This window comes from Schistocerca nitens, chromosome 10 (assembly GCF_023898315.1).
Source record: "Schistocerca nitens isolate TAMUIC-IGC-003100 chromosome 10, iqSchNite1.1, whole genome shotgun sequence".
NCBI classification, from domain to species: Eukaryota; Metazoa; Arthropoda; class Insecta; order Orthoptera; family Acrididae; genus Schistocerca; species Schistocerca nitens.
Window position 1 is genome coordinate 54,383,161 of NC_064623.1, and position 21,519 is coordinate 54,404,679.

At 43.8% G+C, this 21,519-nt stretch overlaps 1 protein-coding gene across 1 annotated transcript in view; it reads right to left on the reverse strand.

Annotated features, from left to right (window-relative positions):
- Positions 1-394: 394 nt before the first annotated feature.
- Positions 395-21,519, reverse strand: part of LOC126209857 (serine protease ami-like) — a 70,890-nt gene continuing 49,765 nt past the window's right edge. The window contains exons 3-4 of the mRNA XM_049938984.1: positions 8,840-8,981; positions 395-721 (exon numbers count right to left, since the gene is read on the reverse strand). Coding sequence (XP_049794941.1) covers positions 395-721; positions 8,840-8,981 — 469 coding nt within the window. The remainder of the gene's footprint in view (positions 722-8,839; positions 8,982-21,519) is intronic.

Here is a 21,519-nt window from a genome sequence, read left to right on the forward strand (position 1 = left end):
CATTCATATTTCTTTACGCACTACAAGAATATGTAATAAGAAATTGGGGGTTCCTGTTTAAAAAGACGCAGTGGAATGCGTTTGACCAATGGTAGCGCCATCTAGTGGGCCAACGATAGCGCCATCTGGTTTCCCCCTTCAAGGTAGACGAGTTTCGTTCTTTGTAGTTTTTTCGTTTGATGCTTATTGCGTGAGATATTTGGCCCGGTCACTATCAGTGGACCACCTTCTATGTAAAGAAAAACAGTAGACCTAAAATAGAACCCTGAGGTACAGTCTACTCTAAACAGCACTTAAAAATTTCGTTTTTCTACTTTCTTGACAGTGGAGTCCGTACTTAGGCCGACCCTCGGGAGTAGTAAAGGAACATCTCATTAATGTAGCAGAGGGGCTTTTACTGAGCAGCTGGAGAGACAGGCCAGGCCGCCAGACCAGTGAGGGAGACCAGCAGCGGGGTGCCCGCGGGCCGGCTGCCACGGAAGCTCGCGCGCCCCCGCGCTCCTGGTGTGATGGCGTCCTCGATCCAGTCCCGGTAGTAGCCCACGAACATGTGCACGTTCTTCCAGACGGGCGCGCCGCACCACTCAAAACAGCAGTTCTTGTACTTGGCGCCCACTACGAGGCCCATCTGGATTTGTTCGCCCTTGCAGAAGACGGGTCCTCCAGAGTCGCCGCGGCACACGGACTTCGTGGCGACGTCGAAAGTGCACAGGCCGTTAATCTGTCAACAAGTAGTGTGACGCTACTTGTGCTGTACTGCACATCTACAAGTACAAATTTATATTTATTCATGGAGTGTTTATTAACAAATCTGTCACATTTGCAGTACATATGTTTGGCGACTAGTTTCGGACCAACTGGTTCATACTCAACCCTTACTTACTGAGGCTATAAAGAATAATACATAGTTGAAGCTTCCTGGCAGATTAAAACTGTGTGCCGGACCGAGACTCGAACTCGGGTTCAAATGGTGCAAATGGCTCTGAGCACTATGGGACTTAGCTGCTGACGTCATCAGTCCCCTAGAACTTAGAACTACTTAAGCCTAACTAACCTAAGGACATCACACACATCCATGCCCGAGGCAGGGTTCGAACCTGCGACCGTAGCGGTCGCGCGGTTCCAGACTGTAGCGCCTCTCGAACTCGGGGCCTTTGCCTTTCACGGGCAGGTGCTCTACCAACTGAGCTACCCAAACACGACTCACGCCCCGCACTCACAGCTTCACTTCCGCCAGTACCTCGTCTCCTACCTTCCAAACTTCGCAGAAGCTCTCCTGCGAACTGAAATTTGGATATTTTCGACAACGATAATTCAGGTACACATGCCGATGTCGCAAGCGTAAGATGAAGACCTATGGAAAGTATCTGTGGATATTTGACTGGTAATTCAGTACGTAATGGAAAGTGAAAATCTAATAGTCATTTACGGGAAGGAGTAGAAGAAAGGGTTACAGGTAAATATAGGTTTGGTGATAGGAATGAGAGAGAGGAGAAAGACTAATTGAGTTCTGCAATAAATTTCTGCTAGTAATAGCGAATATTCTGTTCAAGAATCACAAGTGGAGGAGGTATACTTGCAGAAGGCCGGGTGATACTGGAAGATTTCAGTTAGATTACATCATGGTCAGACAGAGATTTCGAAATCAGATACTGGATTGTAACACATACCCAGGAGCAGATATAGATTCAGAACACAATATAGTAGTGATGAAGAGTAGGCCGAAGTTTAAGACGTTAGTCAGGAAAAATCAGTACGCAAAGAAGTGAGATACTGAAGTACTAAGGAATGACGAGATACGGTTGAAGTTCTCCAAGGCTATAGTTACAGCAATAAGGAATAGCTCAGGAGACAGTTCAGTTGGAGAGGAATGGACATCTCTAAAAAGTGCAATCACAGAAGTTGGAAAGGAAAACATAGGTACAAAGAAGGTAAATGCGAAGAAACCATTGGTAATAGAATAAATACCTCAATTGATCGAAGAAAGGAGGAAGTTTAATAATGTTCCGGGAAACTCAGGAATAGAGAAGTACAAGTCGCTGAGGAATGAAATAAATAGGGAGTGCACGGAAGCTAAGACGAAATGGCTACAGGAAAAATGTGAAGGCAACGAAAAAGAAATGATTATCGTAAGAACGGACTCAGCATACAGGAAAGTCAAAACAACCTTCGGTGACATCAAAAGCAAGGGTGATAAAATTACGAGTGCAACGGGAATTCCACTGTTAAATGTAGAGGAGAGAGCGGATAGGTGGAAAGAATACATTGAAAGACTCTATGAGGGGGAAGATTTGTCTATGTGATAGAAGAAAAAACGGGAGTCGATTTAGAAGAGGGCCCACAGTTCGTGGTCGTGCGGTAGCGTTCTCGCTTCCTGCGCCCGGGTTCCCGGGTTCGATTCCCGGCGGGGTCAGGGATTTTCTCTGCCTCGTGATGGCTGGGTGTTGTGTGATGTCCTTAGGTTAGTTAGGTTTAAGTAGTTCTAAGTTCTGGGGGACTGATGACCATAGATGTTAAGTCCCATAGTGTTCAGAGCCATTTTTTTGATTTAGAAGAATTTAAAAGAGCGTTGGAGGACTTAAGATCAAATAAGGCAGAAGGGATAGATAACATTCCATCAGAATTTCTAAAATCATTGGGGGAAGTGGCGACGAAACGACTATCCTCGTTGGTGTGTAGAATGTATGAGTCTGGTGACATACGATCTGACGTTCGGAAAAGCGTCATCCACACAATTCCGAAGACGGCAAGAGCTGACAAGTGCAAGAATTACCGCACAATCAGCTTAACAGCTTATGCATCCAAGTTGTTTACAAGAATAATATACAGAAGAATGGAGAAGAAAATGGAGGAGGCGCTAGATGACTATCAGTTTGGCTTTAGGAAAGGTAAACGCACGAGAGAGGCAATTCTGACGTTGCTGTTAATAATGGAAGCAAGTTAGAAGAACAATCAAGACACATTCATAGGATTTGTCGACCTGGAAAAAGCGTTCGACAATGTAAAATAGTGCACGACGTTCGAAATTCTGAGAAATGTAGGCTAAGCTATAGGAAGAGACGGATCATATTTAATATGTACAACAGCGAAGAGGGAATAATAAGAATGGACGATCAAGAACGAAGCGCTCGGATTAAAAAGGGTGTAAGACTAGGATGTAGTCTTTCGCCCCTAGTGTTCAATCTGTACATCGAGGTAGCAATGATGGAACTGAAAGAAAGGTTCAGAAGTGGAAGTAAAATTCAAGGTGAAACGCTATCAGTGATACGATTCGCTGATGACATTGCTATCCTGAGTGAAAGTGAAGAAGAATTACATGATCTGCTGAACAGAATGAACAGAGTAATGAATAGAGAGTATGGATTGGGAGTTAATTGAAGAAAGTCGAAGGTAATGAGAAGTAATAGAAATGAGAACATCGAGAAATATAACCTTAGGACTGATGACCACGAAGTAGATAAAGTTAAGGAATTCTGCTACTTAGGGAGCAAAATAACCAATGAAGGACGGAGCAAGAAGGACATCAAAAGCAGACTAGCAATGACAAAAACAGCATTCCTTGCCAAGAGAAGTCTACTGATACGGTACCAAACATCGGCCTTAAATTTAGGAAAGTATTTCTGGGAATGTACGTCTGGAGTACAGCATTGTATGGTATTGAAACATGGACTATGGGAAAACCGGAACAGAAGAGAATCGAAGCATTTGAGATGTGGTGCTACAGACAGATGTTGAAAATTACGTGGACTGATAAGGTAAGGTATAAGGAAGTTCTGCGGAGAATCGGAGAGGAAAGGAATACGTGGAAAACACTGATAAGGAAAAGGGACAGGATGATAGGACATCTGTTAAGACATAGGGGAATGACTTTTATGGGACTAGAGGGAGCTGTAGAGGACAAAAACTGTAGAGGAAGACAGAGATTGGAATACATCCAGCAAATAATTAAGGACGTAGGTTGCAAGTGCTGCTCTGTGATGAAGAGGCTGGTACAGGAGGGTAATTCGCGGAGGGACAAAACAAACCAATCGGAAGACTGATGAAAAAAAAAAACCTCTTCAACAACAACGTTTTGACGAAATAAATGGGTGAACAGCCTGGTATGAGCGTGCATAGGACACAATATTTCGGCAGTCGACCACGTTGCCATCATCAGGTGCGGTGATGTACTGACCGGCGGTGGGCGCTTCTTATGAGTCGGTGCGGTCCGCGCCCCGCGCGCGGTCCAGTTACAGCGTCCGTTCTCCCGCCGTCTGGGCGCTGCGTCCTAGGTCTTCTCGTTCAGGAGGGTCTGCCGGCACCGCTCTCGGAAATATACTTTTTCTTCTTAATCCGGGTAATCGCGGATTCCCACGCCTTGCTAAGGATGTAACCGCTGTCGCGATTTAGTTGTGGCTGCCTTACCCTAATCTCTATGGCTTCTTTGATGACACGGTCCCAGTATTTGGAAGTCTGTGTCAGGACTTTGGTTTGGTCATAATCCATGCTGTGGAGTTCCGACAGGCTATGCTCAGCAATTGCCGACTTACTGGACTGTTGCAGTCTAGTGTGCCTCAATGGTACGAATGGTCTGCTCAATGTATACACTACCGCATTGGCAAGGTATCTGATAAACCCCTGATTTACGTAGACCAAGGTTGTCCTTGACACTACCAAGAAGGCTCTTGGTTTTGCTTGGAGGACGGAAGATGGTTTTCACTTGGTGTTTACGTAAAATGCGTCAAAATTTTCCGGATAAGGCCCCACAAATCGGAATAATAGCCAAGGCCGCCGCCTCCTGAGATTCATCGGTGTGGGATGTAGAGCCTTCCGAATTTGCCCTTCCTTGTAACCATTCCTCCGTAACACGCTCTTCAGATGGTCCAATTCTTGTTGAAGAATCGCAACAACGTTTTCATCAAATAGGTGTTTTCTAATCTGTTCGAAAACTGTGCAGTCATCCCCAGCTGGCCTTTCCTCCGAAATACCGAACAAATTCACTAACAACTTAAAAAAAACTTAGTTTCACTGTGTAACACCCTAGGCATACACCACCTAGCATTCTGCTGTAAAATGCAACTCGCAGACCAGTTCCTCATCTACTCCTTTCCTTGCACTGCACACTACCCTCCCTCTCCTACCACTTCCAACTGTCCATAGCACATCAGATTTGTAGAGATACCAAGAAGACACACCTCTGCATTGTCAGGATGGCGTAGTGGAGCCTGTGGAGCATCTTTCGGCACCAATAAAAACATGGTTAGCAACTTGACATTTATTCATTCAAGTTTGCAGTTCTGTGTTTTCTCATCACGCCCAGCTCACGCCTCACGTCAGTGAGACAACGGAATTCCACTGACTGCCGTTGCCAGATCAGCTGGCTGGTTGCCTAGATAACTACACCAGCAATGCAGATGATATCTTGCGGGCTGCTGACTGGCAGTCTGCAGGCGAAGCCGTAGTGACACAACGTGCCCCCGCATGGTTAGAGCCTCCTCGATCCCGCCCCAGGTGACGAGGACACGCGATGATCCGCCGGGACGTTCCATTCTGTCAGAAGTCGTGTAGTTGGCCCCACTGGACAGCTAGGCCCTTGACACCTGGAAGCGCTTAGAGCGATGATCAGGAACTGGGAAACAGATGGACCTCTCATCCAGCGGTGTTAATGATATTAGTGCGACAAGCACTGCGAGACGTACTGGTGCTGGAAGACCCTCAAGCTTCCCAATTTTAATTGCTGTACTTGCCAGCTTGGTTTAAAGTTTTATTTGCTTTACAGATAAATCATTCTTTTTTTCATTTCATGCTAATCTCTACACCTTTGGACAATCTATATTTTTGTCATGTTATAGTGATGTTAATTATACACTACTGACCATTAGAATTGCTACACCAAGAACAAATGCAGATGATAAACGGGTATTCATTGGACAAATATATTATACTAGGACTGACATGTGATTACATTTTCACGAAATTTGGGTGCATAGATCCTGAGAAATCAGTACCAAGAACAACCGCCTCTGGGCATTGAGTCAAACAAAGCTTGAATAGCGTGTACAGGTACAGCTGCCCATGCAGCTTCAACACGATACCACAGTTCATCAAGAGTAGTGACTGGCGTATTGTGACGAGGCAGTGACTCGGCCACCATTGACCAGACGTTTTCAATTTGTGAGAGATCTGGAGAATGTGCTGGCCAGGCCAGCAGTCGAACATTTTCTGTATCCAGAAAGGCCCGTACAGGAACTGCAACATGAGGTCGTGCATTATCCTGCTGAAATGTAGGGTTTCGCAGGGATCGCATGAAGGGTAGAGCCACAGGTCGTAACACATATGAAATGTAGCGTCCACTGTTTAAAGTGCCGTCAATGCGAACAAGAGGTGACCGAGACGTGTAACCAATGGTACCCCATACCATCACACCGGGTGATACGCCAGAATGGCGATGACGAATACACGCTTCCAATGTGCGTTCACCGCGATGTCACCAAACACGGATGCGACCATCATGATGCTGTACGCAGAAGCTGGGTTGATCCGAAAAAATGACGTTTTGCCATTCGTGCACCCAGGTTCGTCGTTGAGTACACCATCGCAGGCACTCGTGTCTGTGATGCAGCGTCAAGGGTAACCGCAGCCATGGTCTCCGAGCTGATAGTCCATGCTGCTGCAAACGTCGTCGAACTGTTCGTGCAGATGGTTGTTGTCTTGAAAACGTCCCTATCTGTTGACTCAATGATCGAGACGTGGCTGCACGCTCCGTTACAGCCATGCGGATAAGACGCCTGTCATCTCGACTGCTAGTGATACGAGGCCGTTGGGATCCAGCAAGGCGTTCCCTATTACTCTCCTGAACCCACCGATTCCATATTCTGCTATCAGTCATTGGATCTCGACCAACACGAACAGCAATGCCGCGATACGATAAACCGCAATCGCGATAGGCCACAATCCCACCTTTATCAAAACCAGAAACGTGATGGTATGCATTTCTCCTCCTTACAGGAGGCATCACAACAACGTTTCACCAGGCAACGCCGGTCAACTGCTGTTTGTGTATGATAAATCGGTCGGAAACTTTTTTCATGTCAGCACGTTGTAGGTGTCGCCACCGGCGCCAGCCTTGTGTGAATGCTCTGAAAAGCCAATCATGTGCGTATCACAGCATCTTCTTCCTGTCGGTTAAATTTCGCGCCTGTAGCACGTCATCTTCGCGATGTAGCAATTTTAATGGCCAGTAGTGTATATCTATTTGTTGGTTAAAAGTCATATACAGTCCCAAGCTCAGATGGATAATCTTTTAAAGGGTGTTTAATACAGTGAAGCGCCAGAGAAACTGGTATAGGCTTGCGTATTCAAATACAGAGATATGTAAACAGGCAGAATACGGCGCTGGAGTCGGCAACGCCTATATAAGACAACAAGTGTCTCAGCAGTTGTTGGATCGGTTACGGCTGCTATAGATTTAATTGAGTCTGAACGTGGTATTATAGTCGGCGCACGAGCGATGGGACCCAGCATCTCCGAGGTAGCAATGAAGTGCGAATTTTCCCGTACTGTGAATATTAGGAATCCGGTAAGACATCAAATCTCCACCATCTCTGCGGCCGGAAAATGATCCTGCAAGAACGGGACCAACGACGACTGAAGAGAATCGTTCAACGTGACAGACGTGTAAACCTTCCACAAATTGCTGCAGATTTCAATGCTGGGCCATCAACAAGTGTTAACGTACAAACCGTTCAACGAGACATAATCGATATGGGCTTTCGGAGCCGAAGGTCCACTCGAGCATTCTTGATGACTGCACGACACAAAGCTTTACGCCTCGCCTGGGCCCGTCAACACCGACATTGCTTTGTTGATGAGTGGAAACACTTCACCTGGTCGGACAAGTCTCGTTTGAAATTGTATGGAGCGGATGGACGTGTACTGTTATGGAGACAACCTCATGAATCCATGGACCCTGCAAGTCAGCAGGGGACTGTTCAATCCGGTGGAGGCTCTACAATGATGTGGGACTCGTGCAGCTGGAGTGATATGTGACCCCTCATATGTCTAGATACGACTCTGACAGGTGACACGTATGTAAGCATCCTGTCTCACCACCTGCATCCATCCATGTCCATTGTGCATTACGACGTACTTTGGCAATTCCAGCAGGACAATGCGACACCCCACACGTCCAGAGCTGCTACAGAATGGCTCCAGGAACGCTCTTCTGAATTTGAACACTTCCGCTGGCCACCAAACTCCCCAGATATGGACACTATTGAGCATATCTGGGATGCCTTGCATCGTCCTGTTCAGAAGAGATCTCCTGCCCTCGTACTCTTACGGATGTATGGACAGCCCTGCAGGATTAATGGTGTCAGTTCCCTCCAGCACTACTTCAGACATTAGTCGAGTCTATGCCACGTCGCGCACTTCTGTGTTCTAGCGGGAACCCTACACGATACCCGGCAGGCGTTCCAGTTTCTTTGGCTCTTCAGTGTATTAAGGTAACGAGAATCATTCCTTGAGTGCACTGTTGGAATGATTTAATTTCATGAGCTTCCATTTATAATTAGTTCCGTAAATGTTATACGTAATATTTTTTTAAAATTTAAACTTCATTTCCTCTGGATTAGTCTGTTTAAGCCCTCGGCGTTTATATCTACGGTTCTTCGTTGATTAATTCTGCGTTTATATTTTCTTGCTTGCTCTTTGCATAAAGCAATTTTGTTGTGTTTGTTATTAAATGAAGTATGTAATTAATTTGAGTGGAGAAACGTAATCAAAGAACAAAGGAAGGTTATTCTAAGGGTTATAGCAATTCGACAACACCCCAGGTGTATGAAGATGAAGTGATACTTACGTCGATGCCAGGAAACCTGCAGTTGGGGCCGGGCTCCATCATGAAGCTGGCTCCCTTCTGGATCCCAGTCTCTGGCTTCAGGTCTTTGCCTCGCAAACCAAAGCCAACTACAGTGCACCTCTCGTTGAAGTGTTCGGAGTACCTGGAGGTAGCAATGGTTCCCTTAAAACAATGGCTTTACGTCTAACTGAAACTTACACAAAGCATCACTAGCAACTTAGTCGAATAAGTGTGTAATGGGTCGAGCAAAAAAAGGAGGTGGAATATTTTTTTAATATTTTATTTCTTTTCTACATCAACGTTACCTCCTTGAAAATAGTCCCCATTAGATAGTATGCACTTATACCAGTGCTTTTTATAACCCTCCAAAAAACTTCTCGATTATTTTTGGAAAAAGGAAAATGTAAAATGGGGCCACGTCAGGCTAGTACAGAGGCTGGGGCATCACTACTGTATTGTGCTGGCCAAACATTCGCGAACAAGCAACGAAGTGTGAGCATGTGCATTTATCGTGGTGAAGATGCTGTAAATATTGATTGGCCCCAAATGCGGGAATTTTTTCAGATTTCTTCACGTAAACGGCACTGAACTCGAAAGCAGTTCTTCTTACTGACGATTCGACGTCGTCGCTAAAACTAATTTCTTTGGTCTTGGCGATCCAGAACGTTTGTTCTGGGACGTTTAACCTTACTTTCGACAACAATGTGGGAATTGTGAAGCAGCCTCGATGCAAAACACTTTTAGTTATTTATTTACTTATTTATTCCCCAAACTAGTTTCAGCGACAAATATAGCCATCGCCAGTGGGGTCTTTAAGGAGAGCAAGACGTCAAACAGGCCGGCTTGGAGCAAGAGAGGCACCACAGGACATTTTAATTTCCATTGTCTATACTTTTACAAATAAATTCCTAAAACTTTGTCAGGAAGGATTCAGGATTCACACTCGTAGAAGTTCAAAAACATAACAAAATACATTTTTTTGCGTGTGGAATTACATCATTTTTTCACTTACTATTGGCTGCATTTGTTGCTACAGGTACATTTTTCTTCATAAGTTTGAGACATTCTTCGGTGAATTTTGCACAGCGTACAAATAATACTTATAGATGTATGAAACTCTAGATTTTTCCAAAATATATTAAAAACTTTGGTAAAAATTGAGACTATTAACTATAAAATTTGAGTTTTTTCTAAACATTTTTTCATAAATTAAATAAAGTCTAGAGTTTCATGCACCTGTAAGTATGGTTTGTATGCTGTGCAAAATTCGTCGAAGAATGTCTCTTACTAATGAAGAAAAGTGTACCTATAGCAACAAATGTAGCCAATAGTAAATGAAAAAATGATGAAATATCACATGTAAAAAAATATTTTGTTATGTTTTTGAACTTCCACTGCTATGAGTGAGAATCCTGAATCCATCCTGGTCATGCTGACAAAGTTTTGTGAATTCGTTTGTAAAAGTATAGACAGTGGAAATTAAAATGTCCTGTGGAGCCTCTCCTGCTCTAAGTCAGCCCATTTGACGTCCTATCCCCCTTAAATCGATAACATGCAGAAAATACTATACATCATGTCATCTTGCAGATGGCATAATGTATATGGAGAAATGCAGCAACAGAAAAAGCACTGAAAATGTGCTGCAAACAGCGACAACAATTCATATACCCATGTTGTTACATACAATAAATAAGGTAGTATGAAAGTATCCATAGATACAATATTTAAAAAACAAGCAGTGCAAATGTAATAATGTGTTATAATGCTTTATAACCATACCATTTTCTGCATGTTTTAAAAAACCCATTGATGATGGAGACATTGGTCGCTGAAACTAGTTTGGGAAATAAATAAGTAAATACACTCCTGGAAATGGAAAAAAGAACACATTGACACCGGTGTGTCAGACCCACCATACTTGCTCCGGACACTGCGAGAGGGCTGTACAAGCAATGATCACACGCACGGCACAACGGACACACCAGGAACCGCGGTGTTGGCCGTCGAATGGCGCTAGCTGCGCAGCATTTGTGCACCGCCGCCGTCAGTGTCAGCCAGTTTGCCGTGGCATACGGAGCTCCATCGCAGTCTTTAACACTGGTAGCATGCCGCGACAGCGTGGACGTGAACCGTATGTGCAGTTGACGGACTTTGAGCGAGGGCGTATAGTGGGCATGCGGGAGGCCGGATGGACGTACCGCCGAATTGCTCAACACGTGGGGCGTGAGATCTCCACAGTACATCGATGTTGTCGCCAGTGGTCGGCGGAAGGTGCACGTGCCCGTCGACCCGGGACCGGACCGCAGCGACGCACGGATGCACGCCCAGACCGTAGGATCCTACGCAGTGCCGTAGGGTACCGCACCGCCACTTCCCAGCAAATTAGGGACACTGTTGTTCCTGGGGTATCGGCGAGGACCATTCGCAACCGTCTCCATGAAGCTGGGCTACGGTCCCGCACACCGTTAGGCCGTCTTCCGCTCACGCCCCAACATCGTGCAGCCCGCCTCCAGTGGTGTCGCGACAGGCGTGAATGGAGGGACGAATGGAGACGTGTCGTCTTCAGCGATGAGAGTCGCTTCTGCCTTGGTGCCAATGATGGTCGTATGCGTGTTTGGCGCCGTGCAAGTGAGCGCCACAATCAGGACTGCATACGACCGAGGCACACAGAGCCAACACCCGGCATCATGGTGTGGGGAGCGATCTCCTACACTGGCCGTACACCACTGGTGATCGTCGAGGGGACACTGAATAGTGCACGGTACATCCAAACCGTCATCGAACCCATCGTTCTACCATTCCTAGACCGGCAAGGGAACTTGCTGTTCCAACAGGACAATGCACGTCCGCATGTATCCCGTGCCACCCAACGTGCTCTAGAAGGTGTAAGTCAACTACCCTGGCCAGCAAGATCTCCGGATCTGTCCCCCATTGTGCATGTTTGGGACTGGATGAAGCGTCGTCTCACGCGGTCTGCACGTCCAGCACGAACGCTGGTCCAACTGAGGCGCCAGGTGGAAATGGCATGGCAAGCCGTTCCACAGGACTACATCCAGCATCTCTACGATCGTCTCCATGGGAGAATAGCAGCCTGCATTGCTGCGATAGGTGGATATACACTGTACTAGTGCCGACATTGTGCATGCTCTGTTGCCTGTGTCTATGTGCCTGTGGTTCTGTCAGTGTGATCATGTGATGTATCTGACCCCAGGAATGTGTCAATAAAGTTTCCCCTTCCTGGGACAATGAATTCACGGTGTTCTTATTTCAATTTCCAGGAGTGTAAATAACTAAAAGCTTTTTGCGTCAAGGTGGATTCACAGTTCCCATATTGTTGTTTTTCTACGCAAGCACGGACCAAATGGAAGAGTTTAAAGATAAAGTTATTGTCTTAGGCCGTGTCCTACGTGAGCGACAGAAGCGAGCGACAGTGCGCGACAGCTTCAGGCGACAAAACACAACCGCAGGTGTAGTTAGGGAAGTGTCCTACGTGGGCGACATCTGTGTAGCTGCCTGTCTCCCGCTGCAAATGGCGACGTTTGAATTCAAACGTGTTTGAATGTTGTCGCTCCAGCACGCACGACACAGAGCGACAGCCACGTGTCTTCTCGGCAAAACAGTGGAGCGGACGCGACGGCAGCTATGAATTACTTAACAGCCGATTTTAAGAAAACTATATTGTGAAAAAATTTGATTCTTCCGCAGCAACCTATAGCTTGATATGTTTAAACAATAAAGGTCTGAATTTATTTTCGTTATTCGTCGTAGTTACTGTGCTCCACGAAATTGAGTACATGGCTGCACGAAATTTTTAAGAATTTGCAGAGGTAAAACCACATTGCGTAGACTATCCGTGTAGTTCATTTAAGGCTATACACTATTCCGTATGAAATGTAACCAGTATGTCTAAATTGTATTTAAAGTTGAGACCGGCATGATATCTCTTGTCATTCTTGAGATACTGGTTGTTATATCCCCGGACGGGTAACTCGCGGCGCGTCCGAATCTTTCCTGCGCTTCGGGAATCGTCGTATCTCATAAATGGTTCAAGATATCGAAACGACGAATTTTGGGAATGACAGCGTTCAGAAACAACTATTGTATCATATGATTAACACTCGATACGTTTTTGTTAACGCTTGAGCAAAGCCAAAACGAGACTCCCTCTAACTTACACCATGAGGTTTTGTCCCAATTTTCATAGCCAAACAAAGGGAGAGAAACAGGTAAATGTAATCAATCTGTGTACTTGTTTGTATTTAGCGTAGTTAGTCATGTAGTAGTCATTCCTCCGCATTTATTGGCTGTTAAAAGTTCTTGATCATGTAAAAAAAAAACATTCGTATTTCATGTATTTATGAGATAATCGAATGCTCCTCAGCTCATTCAGGTGTATTCGAAGAATTTGTCTGGTGATCTTCGTAGTTGATATTTATGAAATTCTCCATCGAGATTGCTCCCATTGCAAATTTCATGCACAGCATTCCTTTTCGCTTTATTTTCTTAAGTAAACCTAATTCTGTAGCCTTACTACAGTATTCTACAGGTTAGGGATGGCGTTTTATAGAAACAGCTGGTTGGCTCTAAGCAGCCATCTTGTAGCGCGATATGGTCGCTCGCACACAGGACACCAAGGTTGTCGCCCGATGCTGCTGCTTGATGCTGGAGTGTCGCGTATCCGTAAGTCGCTCGCTGTCGCCTGCTTCTGTCGCTCACGTAGGACACGGCCTTAGTTTCGACGTTATAACCGTAAACACATGCTCCATCTCTTGTTATGACAAGATTAATAAATTCTACATCGTTGTTGGCTTAATCTAGCGACTGCAGGCCAACTTGTATTCACTGCGGTTTTGACCGGAATTCAGTAATTCTGGGACAAATTTTCCTGTCAGACGTTGCGTACCCAAAACATCCGAGAAAAAATTATGGCATGAGCAAGTTGATGTACAGACATCACCAACGACTTCTTTGGTTGTGATGGGGTAATTGTTCACAACCATTTACTTTAATTTTACTTCAATATCAAATCGTTGCCTTTGTATTCTTTGACATCAGCTATGTTTGTCATATATCTATTACTCAATAGTGAAAGAAAGAAAGAAAGAAAGCTCCGTCTTTAGGCCACAAGTGGCCCTTCCGGGACCGTCCGGCCGCCGTGTCATCTTCCGAGGAGGATGCGGATAAGGAGGGGCGTGTGGTCAGCACACCGCTCTCCCGACCGTTAGGACGGTATTCTTTGACCGAAGCCGCTACTAATCGGTCGAGTAGCTCCTCAATTGGCATCACGAGGCTGAGTGCACCCCGAAAAATGGCAACAGCACATGGCGGCGGGATGGTGACCCATCCAAGCGCCGGCCACGCCCGACAGCGCTTAACTTCGGTGATCTCACGGGAACCGGTGTAGCCACTGCGGCAAGGCCGTTGCCATATTACTCAATAGTGACATACGAAAATTTGTGCAGCACTGGGACTCGAAGTTGGATTTCCTGCTTATGGCAAGTGGTCAGCTTAACCACTTCGGCTACCCGTGCACGCTTCCTGGACCGCTGCAGACATCTATACATCACTCTTTCAACATCCGTAAGTCACAGTTCACTAAATGTATCACCTGATGCTCGCAACATTACTTACATTACAGCAACAGGGAGAATGAGAAATGACAAATCGAGACCAATGTTGTTATCGTCATACGCCTGCATAGGCTTGCAATAATTACTTGTAGGTTTGAAAGAACAGATACTGTTGACGAACAACAGCTGCATGAGATACACTCCAAGACAAAAAAGGGCGTGTAATGACACGTTCCATATGCAGAGACATACAATATCTTAAAAGCTGCGCCAAAGATAAATTGAGAGGCATGTATATTGTAATCTTTCTAAAGTTCACATTGGACTCTCTTTTGTTTGATACTCCAAGGAGCTAAGGGACATTTTTTTTCTTCGATGGTTGCCTTGTGGATGATGGACGTGATTTTTGGAGTGTGCGGAAGGGTTAGTAATTATGGTTTGTGCGACGAGCAGAGCAAGTCTTATTGGGAATAAAAAATAGTGAGAAGTATCGAAGTATTACGAAAATCATTTAAAGCAACGTAGCATAGTATTGCTTGGTTTCCACCGTCTTCGTGAAGTGAACCGATGCTGACTCATGATGGTACACACGGTCAACAAAGAGAAGGATATCGATGGCGACTAATGCATTAATATTGTGGCAGAAGGACTAATTCTACGTCTAAGGTGAGAACTCTGATTAAATTAAGAAGGACGTGGAACTTAAAATATAAACTGTTTTTTATTAATTTCGCCACACTGGCGACCGTGACAGGACAGTGCTGGTGGAACAAAGAGTAAGTGCTTCATTGTGGTACTACAAATGTACTTATACTAATTACTGTTTCTCTGTTACATGACGCACATGGAAAATGACGAATATGGTGAAACAATATTAACTGTATAAACGGATGGCACAATAACCAGAAGGAACAAGGACAAGGATTTACAAACCTAACGTAATCGTGAGTGACGCAGCTCAGCCGTAATTAAGGTAGGAAAGCGCAAACGCATGCAGTGGCTGCACCTGGCTTAGCTCCACTTAAAGCAGCACCTTTTCCTTTAGACATTAAAGTTCTGGTAGTGTTTGTGGCAACACACAATTACACTTTGATAATTACTTTTTTATGTTCAACAATCGCAGAATTAGAAGACGTAGTGCGCCATCTTGTAAATTTCCGACGCGATACAAATAACAATCGCGAGATATTTTTATTAATTCAACTGCGAGAGAGTTTAAAGATTTAGATTCAGTAAAGTACAGATAAAAACAATATCTTCATAATGGAATCGGAGAATTTTAATTTGACAAATGTTCATGGACACGTCACCGATTCTGACAATAGTGACGTAAATGATGACGCAATTAGTTTTTCAGCACAACATAATGTAGAAGTAAATACAATTCAATTGCACTCCACAGGGATTAACAATAACGAACCACTTGCAAATGAAACCTTGTGCACAGTCGATGAAGCATCGATTACCAGATCAGATGAAAATATTTCGCGTGAAATCAGTGAACCTAGCCCGGTTTCGATTCAATCAGACCGTGGCAGAGAAACAATGGCAACAAATAATGACATAAATACAAACATACAAGCTTCGTCAGTTACGCTTGAGGCATTATATAGTCTGATGTCAAACGTGAGCGAGCAATTATCTGATTTAAAGATCAGTCACAACACAGCGAACACAAAACTGGCGAATCTGGAAATCAGCCACAACACAACGAACACAAAACTGGCGAACATGCACAGACATTTCGATCAACGCTTAAATAAACTCACCAATGAAATCGATCAAAAGATCGAAGACAAAGTCATCAAAACCGTCAATAGTGTATACAATGTATTGGCGAATGACCTAGAAAAGAAATTCTCAGATCTTACAAACAAACAGGAACAGGAACTGTCAGAAATAGTAGAAACACACAATCAAACACAAACCGTACAAAAAGAAATACATGAAAACGTACAGGCTATTGAATTAAATTTAACAAGAGTACAGTCCGCATGTGAAGAAATACCTGACCAGGTTAATAAAGTTAACGAAGAAGTCGGTTTTCTGAAACAGGAGACTCGACGTATCAACGCGGACATTATCAAAATAAATGAAACTTTAGAAAACGGTAATGTAAATGAATCAATAACTGACCGGGAAACAAAACTTTTTGAAAAATTAGGTAATGAAATCAAAGTAGCCGAGGACAGAATACGTAAGGAAATCGCGGGTAGACTGAATGTTTCAAATGACTTGCCTACGTCAAGCAATAGGCAGCGCGACACTTATTCGCCCGTGCCAGATTACGATGTCAATAACGCAGAACATCACGCGCCCAGTCCGGCGTATGTGCACGCACCGGCACAGGCAAACAATGGCTATTCGCCAAACGCGGTGCTGCAACAGGCAGTAGGCGTGTCGCCTTGCATCTCGACGATTCTAGTCGATGAGAGCCTGTTGAAACATAGACAGTTTCCAGTTTTCTCCACAGAATCCAGAAAAACTCATCCAGTCGTATTTGTAAGAGCATTTAAAAATGTCTTACCAAGAAACTGGAGTGAGGCACAGAAGATTAGATATGTAGTAGGCTTCACACAAGGCGACGCACTTTTGTGGGCCACAGACGTGGCTGAACAGTGCGTCACCTACGAACAATTTGAACGGGCTTTCTTGGAGAAATATAGGTCTGCTGGGGTCCAAGAAAGACTGCGACGTGAGGTATTCAACCCACAACCGTTCAACCTAAAAAACGGCGGGTTGAGAAAGTATTTCGAAAAGTACTTGAATAAGACGCGCTATTGGAACAATCCAATACCGCACGTAGATGTTCTCAAAATTCTGAAAAACAGACTACCCGCGAACTTACGCGAAAAATTGGTAACCATACCGGAGAACGACCTTGAATACTTTCTTTCCGTGCTTGACTCAATTGATCTAATATACGAAGAAGAGACGAGCACAAGTAATCGGAATGAACAATCCGGAACCAATCAAAACAACGGTAACGGATATCATTTTAATGGCAGTGGACAAAACCCACACAGTTGGCATCCGTATGCGACAAGGCCAAATAATGGAACCTGGAATTACGGAAATCGGAGGAATTCGGCGCCACAGAGACGGGAAGACCGAAGGTATAGTACAGATTACGGTCCACGCCGGTATGGAAATGATAGAAATCACGTGAATGATTGGTCAGGCCCGCGTGATGAAAGGCGGCACACACATGAAAATTACAATAGTTACAGTAATAGGAATGACAGACCAAGGAGGAATAGCGACGGCCGGTCGCAAGAAAATGTTGCACGCAGCGGTCCGGAAACTAATTGGCGACAGAATAACCACTCAGTACACTTCGTAGAGGTAACGGACAGTAATGAAGCAACGCCGTTGTCTCCCCCGGTAAACAACAATCGGTCGTAATGAGCTCCCACCGGCCGACCGATTTGACAACAGGGGGCACAAACAAGCACACATTACATCTTGAACAATTATTTTTAAGATATGATCAGGATGCTACCGTAGAAGATGATCTATGTGAAGAAGAGGTGAAAGCACCGGACAAGGTAAGTGACCTCGTGCAGGCTGTAATACCAGCAAAGATAGGAACTATAATTACCAACGTAATTTTAGATACAGGCGCATCTACGAATATTATTTCTAACAGTTTATTTAAAGAAGTTTGGAAAGCATTAAAAGTACCAGTGTTGCCAACGGAAAAATGTAAAATCTTGACAGCTGTAGGTAACAAGTCAAAAAGTATCAAGTGGCAGACGCAAATACCTGTTACCATTAGCGATGTCACGATAAACTGTACCTTCTTAATCGTTGACAAATTAATCGTCAATTGTATTTTAGGTATGGAAGTTTTCCGGCAGCATAAAGTAAACATCGACATAGGCAGTGGACTTTGCTATTTCCGAGTGGGCAGTCGTAGTGTGAAGGTCAATCTTGTAAAGTCAACAATAGATCGTAATGGCCAAGTACAGGAACAAGCTGAAGTAAAATTAGTTCACCCACAAGTGTTATTGATAGATATTCCTTTCCCCGAACAATTAGACACGGAAATAATTAACGAACAAGCCGCCCACGAGAAGATAGGAAAATCCACTTGTCTTTCAGAGACTCAACAAAATGAACTAGCAGATCTTATTTATGAATACCGAGACATTTTTAGAAAACAGCCGACAATAATCAAAAATTACGAATACAAAATGGAAGTCTACCCACATAAAACGTACTGCCATAAATCATATACGATACCATGGGCAAAGAAGGAAGCTGTTCGCAAAGAAATAGATAGAATGGTTCTGTGGAAGGTGATAGAATCTTCACATTCACCGTACTGCAGTCCCATCCTAGCTGTTAGCAAACCTGACGGATCAGTCAGATTAGTACTTGATGCGAGGGAAATCAATAAGATCATCGTACCAATACGCACTAGGCCGGAGAACTTAGATGAGCAATTGCTTAAATTTCATGGAATGAAGTATTTAACATCCGTTGACATGAAGGCTTCGTATTGGCAAATAGCCCTACACACTGATAGCAGAAAATATACTGCGTTCATTCATGCTGGCAGAAGCTATCAATTCCAAGTACTGCCATTTGGACTCAACGTGAGTGCTGGGGTGTTTATAGAGGCTTTAGACAGAGTATTGGGTCCAGAACTGATTAGCAAAGTGACGTTGTATGTAGACGATCTCTTGATAGCCACGGAGACCTGGCAAGAGCATGTAGAACTGGTACACAAAGTGTTCCAAAAGTTCCGAGAATATGACGTCACAGCAAATTTTAAGAAGTCCGAATTCGGAAGGGATCAAATAAAATTTTTAGGCCACATTATTTCACCAGGTGGAATTTTACCAGATCAGAAAAAGCTTGATGCCATAGAATATTTCCCCTCACCACAAACACGTAAACAATTGAAAGCTTTTCTGGGGCTCACGTCATTTTTTCGAAAATTCGTGCCCAAACAGTTACTGAATAGTGATTCCCTACTCAACCTTTTAAGGAAAAACCACACATGGTTGTGGACAGAAAAATGTGAGGAAGATTTCGTAAAAATCAAGCAAGCACTCATAAACGCACCCATTCTGAAGCATCCTAACATGAACTACCACTTTTGTTTGAGCACGGACGCCTCATGTCAGGGATTAGGCTCTTGTCTGTTCCAATTAGTAAATGACAATGGAGAACAGAAAGTAAACATAATTAGTTTTGCCAGTAGAACGTTAACGGAATGTGAAAGAGCCTATTCGGCAACTGAACTTGAAGCGTTAGCTGTAGTGTGGGCTTTCCGCAAGTTCCAGTACTATCTCTGGGGAAGGCATACACGAGTGTTTTGTGACCATCAAGCATTATCGTTTTTACTCACATGCAAATTGTTGCACAAACGGATTGCACGTTGGTGTTTATTCCTCCAGGAATTTGATTTCGAGATAGTTTATATCAAGGGTGAACAGAATGTAATTGCCGACGCATTATCGCGCTTGCCACAAGGTTTGAGCGAGTTCAATGAATTGATCGAACAGACTTCCGATTTTAGAGTTTTTCTGATGCATGACGGCACATTTCAACCATATTACAGAAAGATGTGTAAAGACATGAGCAAACTACAAAAGGAAGACAATAGATGGAGACAAGTTATGCAAAAACTGCAGGCAGATGACAATAGTACATTGAAACAATATTACACAGTGTCAAACGATGTTCTTTTCTACAGGCGCAATACACAATCCAACACCTGGTGTGTCTGCATCCCGGAAGAATACATAGACAATTTGATAAGACACACACATAGAGTATGGGGGCACTATGGGGTATCAAAATGTACAGCGAAAATATCAACGTATTGTTACTTCCCGAACCTCAGACGCAGAATTGAACAAATAATAAAAAAGTGTACGATATGTCAGAAGGTTAAACATCTTAATAGATCTTGTTTGGACGTATTACACCCTATCATTCCAACTAGACCAAGAGAACTAGTTTCCGTGGACGCAGCTGGACCATATCCACGAGCTAGGGGAGGAGTCAGATATGTGATCGCATTTTATGATGTCTTCACAAAGTACTTAAAAATGTATGCTATAAAAGCAGTACTGTCGGGATCAATAATCAAACGCATGATAGAAGACTACATACCACTAGTGGGAAAACCGAAAATTGTATTAACTGATAATGCAACAAACTTCACTAGTAATAAATGGAAAACATTTCTCGAATCTCAAAACATAAAACATATATTGGTATCCAAATTTCACCCAGAATCGAGCCCAGTTGAGAGAAATTTTAAAGAATTTAATCGCTTTATAAGAACTTATACACCAAATAAACAGACAAAGTGGGTGGAATACATAGCCCCCTTTCAGCATATTGTAAATAATTTAATTCATACTTCAACAGGCTTTACACCTACAGAGTTAATGTTTCAAGGCACAGAACTTGACGAATGGGCTAAACCTTTACCTAAATTAGCCACAAAGCAAATAAACCTAGATGAAAAGGTACGTCAAGCATTACTACAGATGGAAGAACAAGCAGAAATAAGGAGAAAGCAGTTCAACAAAAAGATAAGAAAGGTTACAGAATTTAACATTGGACAGGAAGTACTATTACGTACCCACCCAAAATCCTCTAAAATTAAGGCATTAAACAAAAAGTGGCAGTTGTTGTATGATGGCCCTTTCATTATAATAGACAAACCTCACCCAGGATGTTATCTGTTAGGTAACACACGAACGGGCAAGGTGAAAGGGTTATACCCCCACAAGGACATCAAGGAATTTTTCCATTAAAGGTTATATGTTATTTTAGCAAAATTGAAATTGTACAACCTTGGATCACATAGTAAAATTGCTGGAAACGTGTGAACAACTGGGGGCATATGCCAGCTTAAAAACGCATATTTAACCAAACCCAATGAAACATATGTTACTGTGAGTCTTAACACTATAAAATAAACCATACGGTACTTTTGTAGTCTAACTCAGTTATTTAAGAGAGGGGAACAAAGACAAATTAGCGCGAAGGTCAGAGTTTGTTCGCGTGAGACGAGCAACAAACCACACGTCGAAGTTGCAATCCAACGCTCAGCGAATGAGCACGTGATAGCTGCATGTCAAG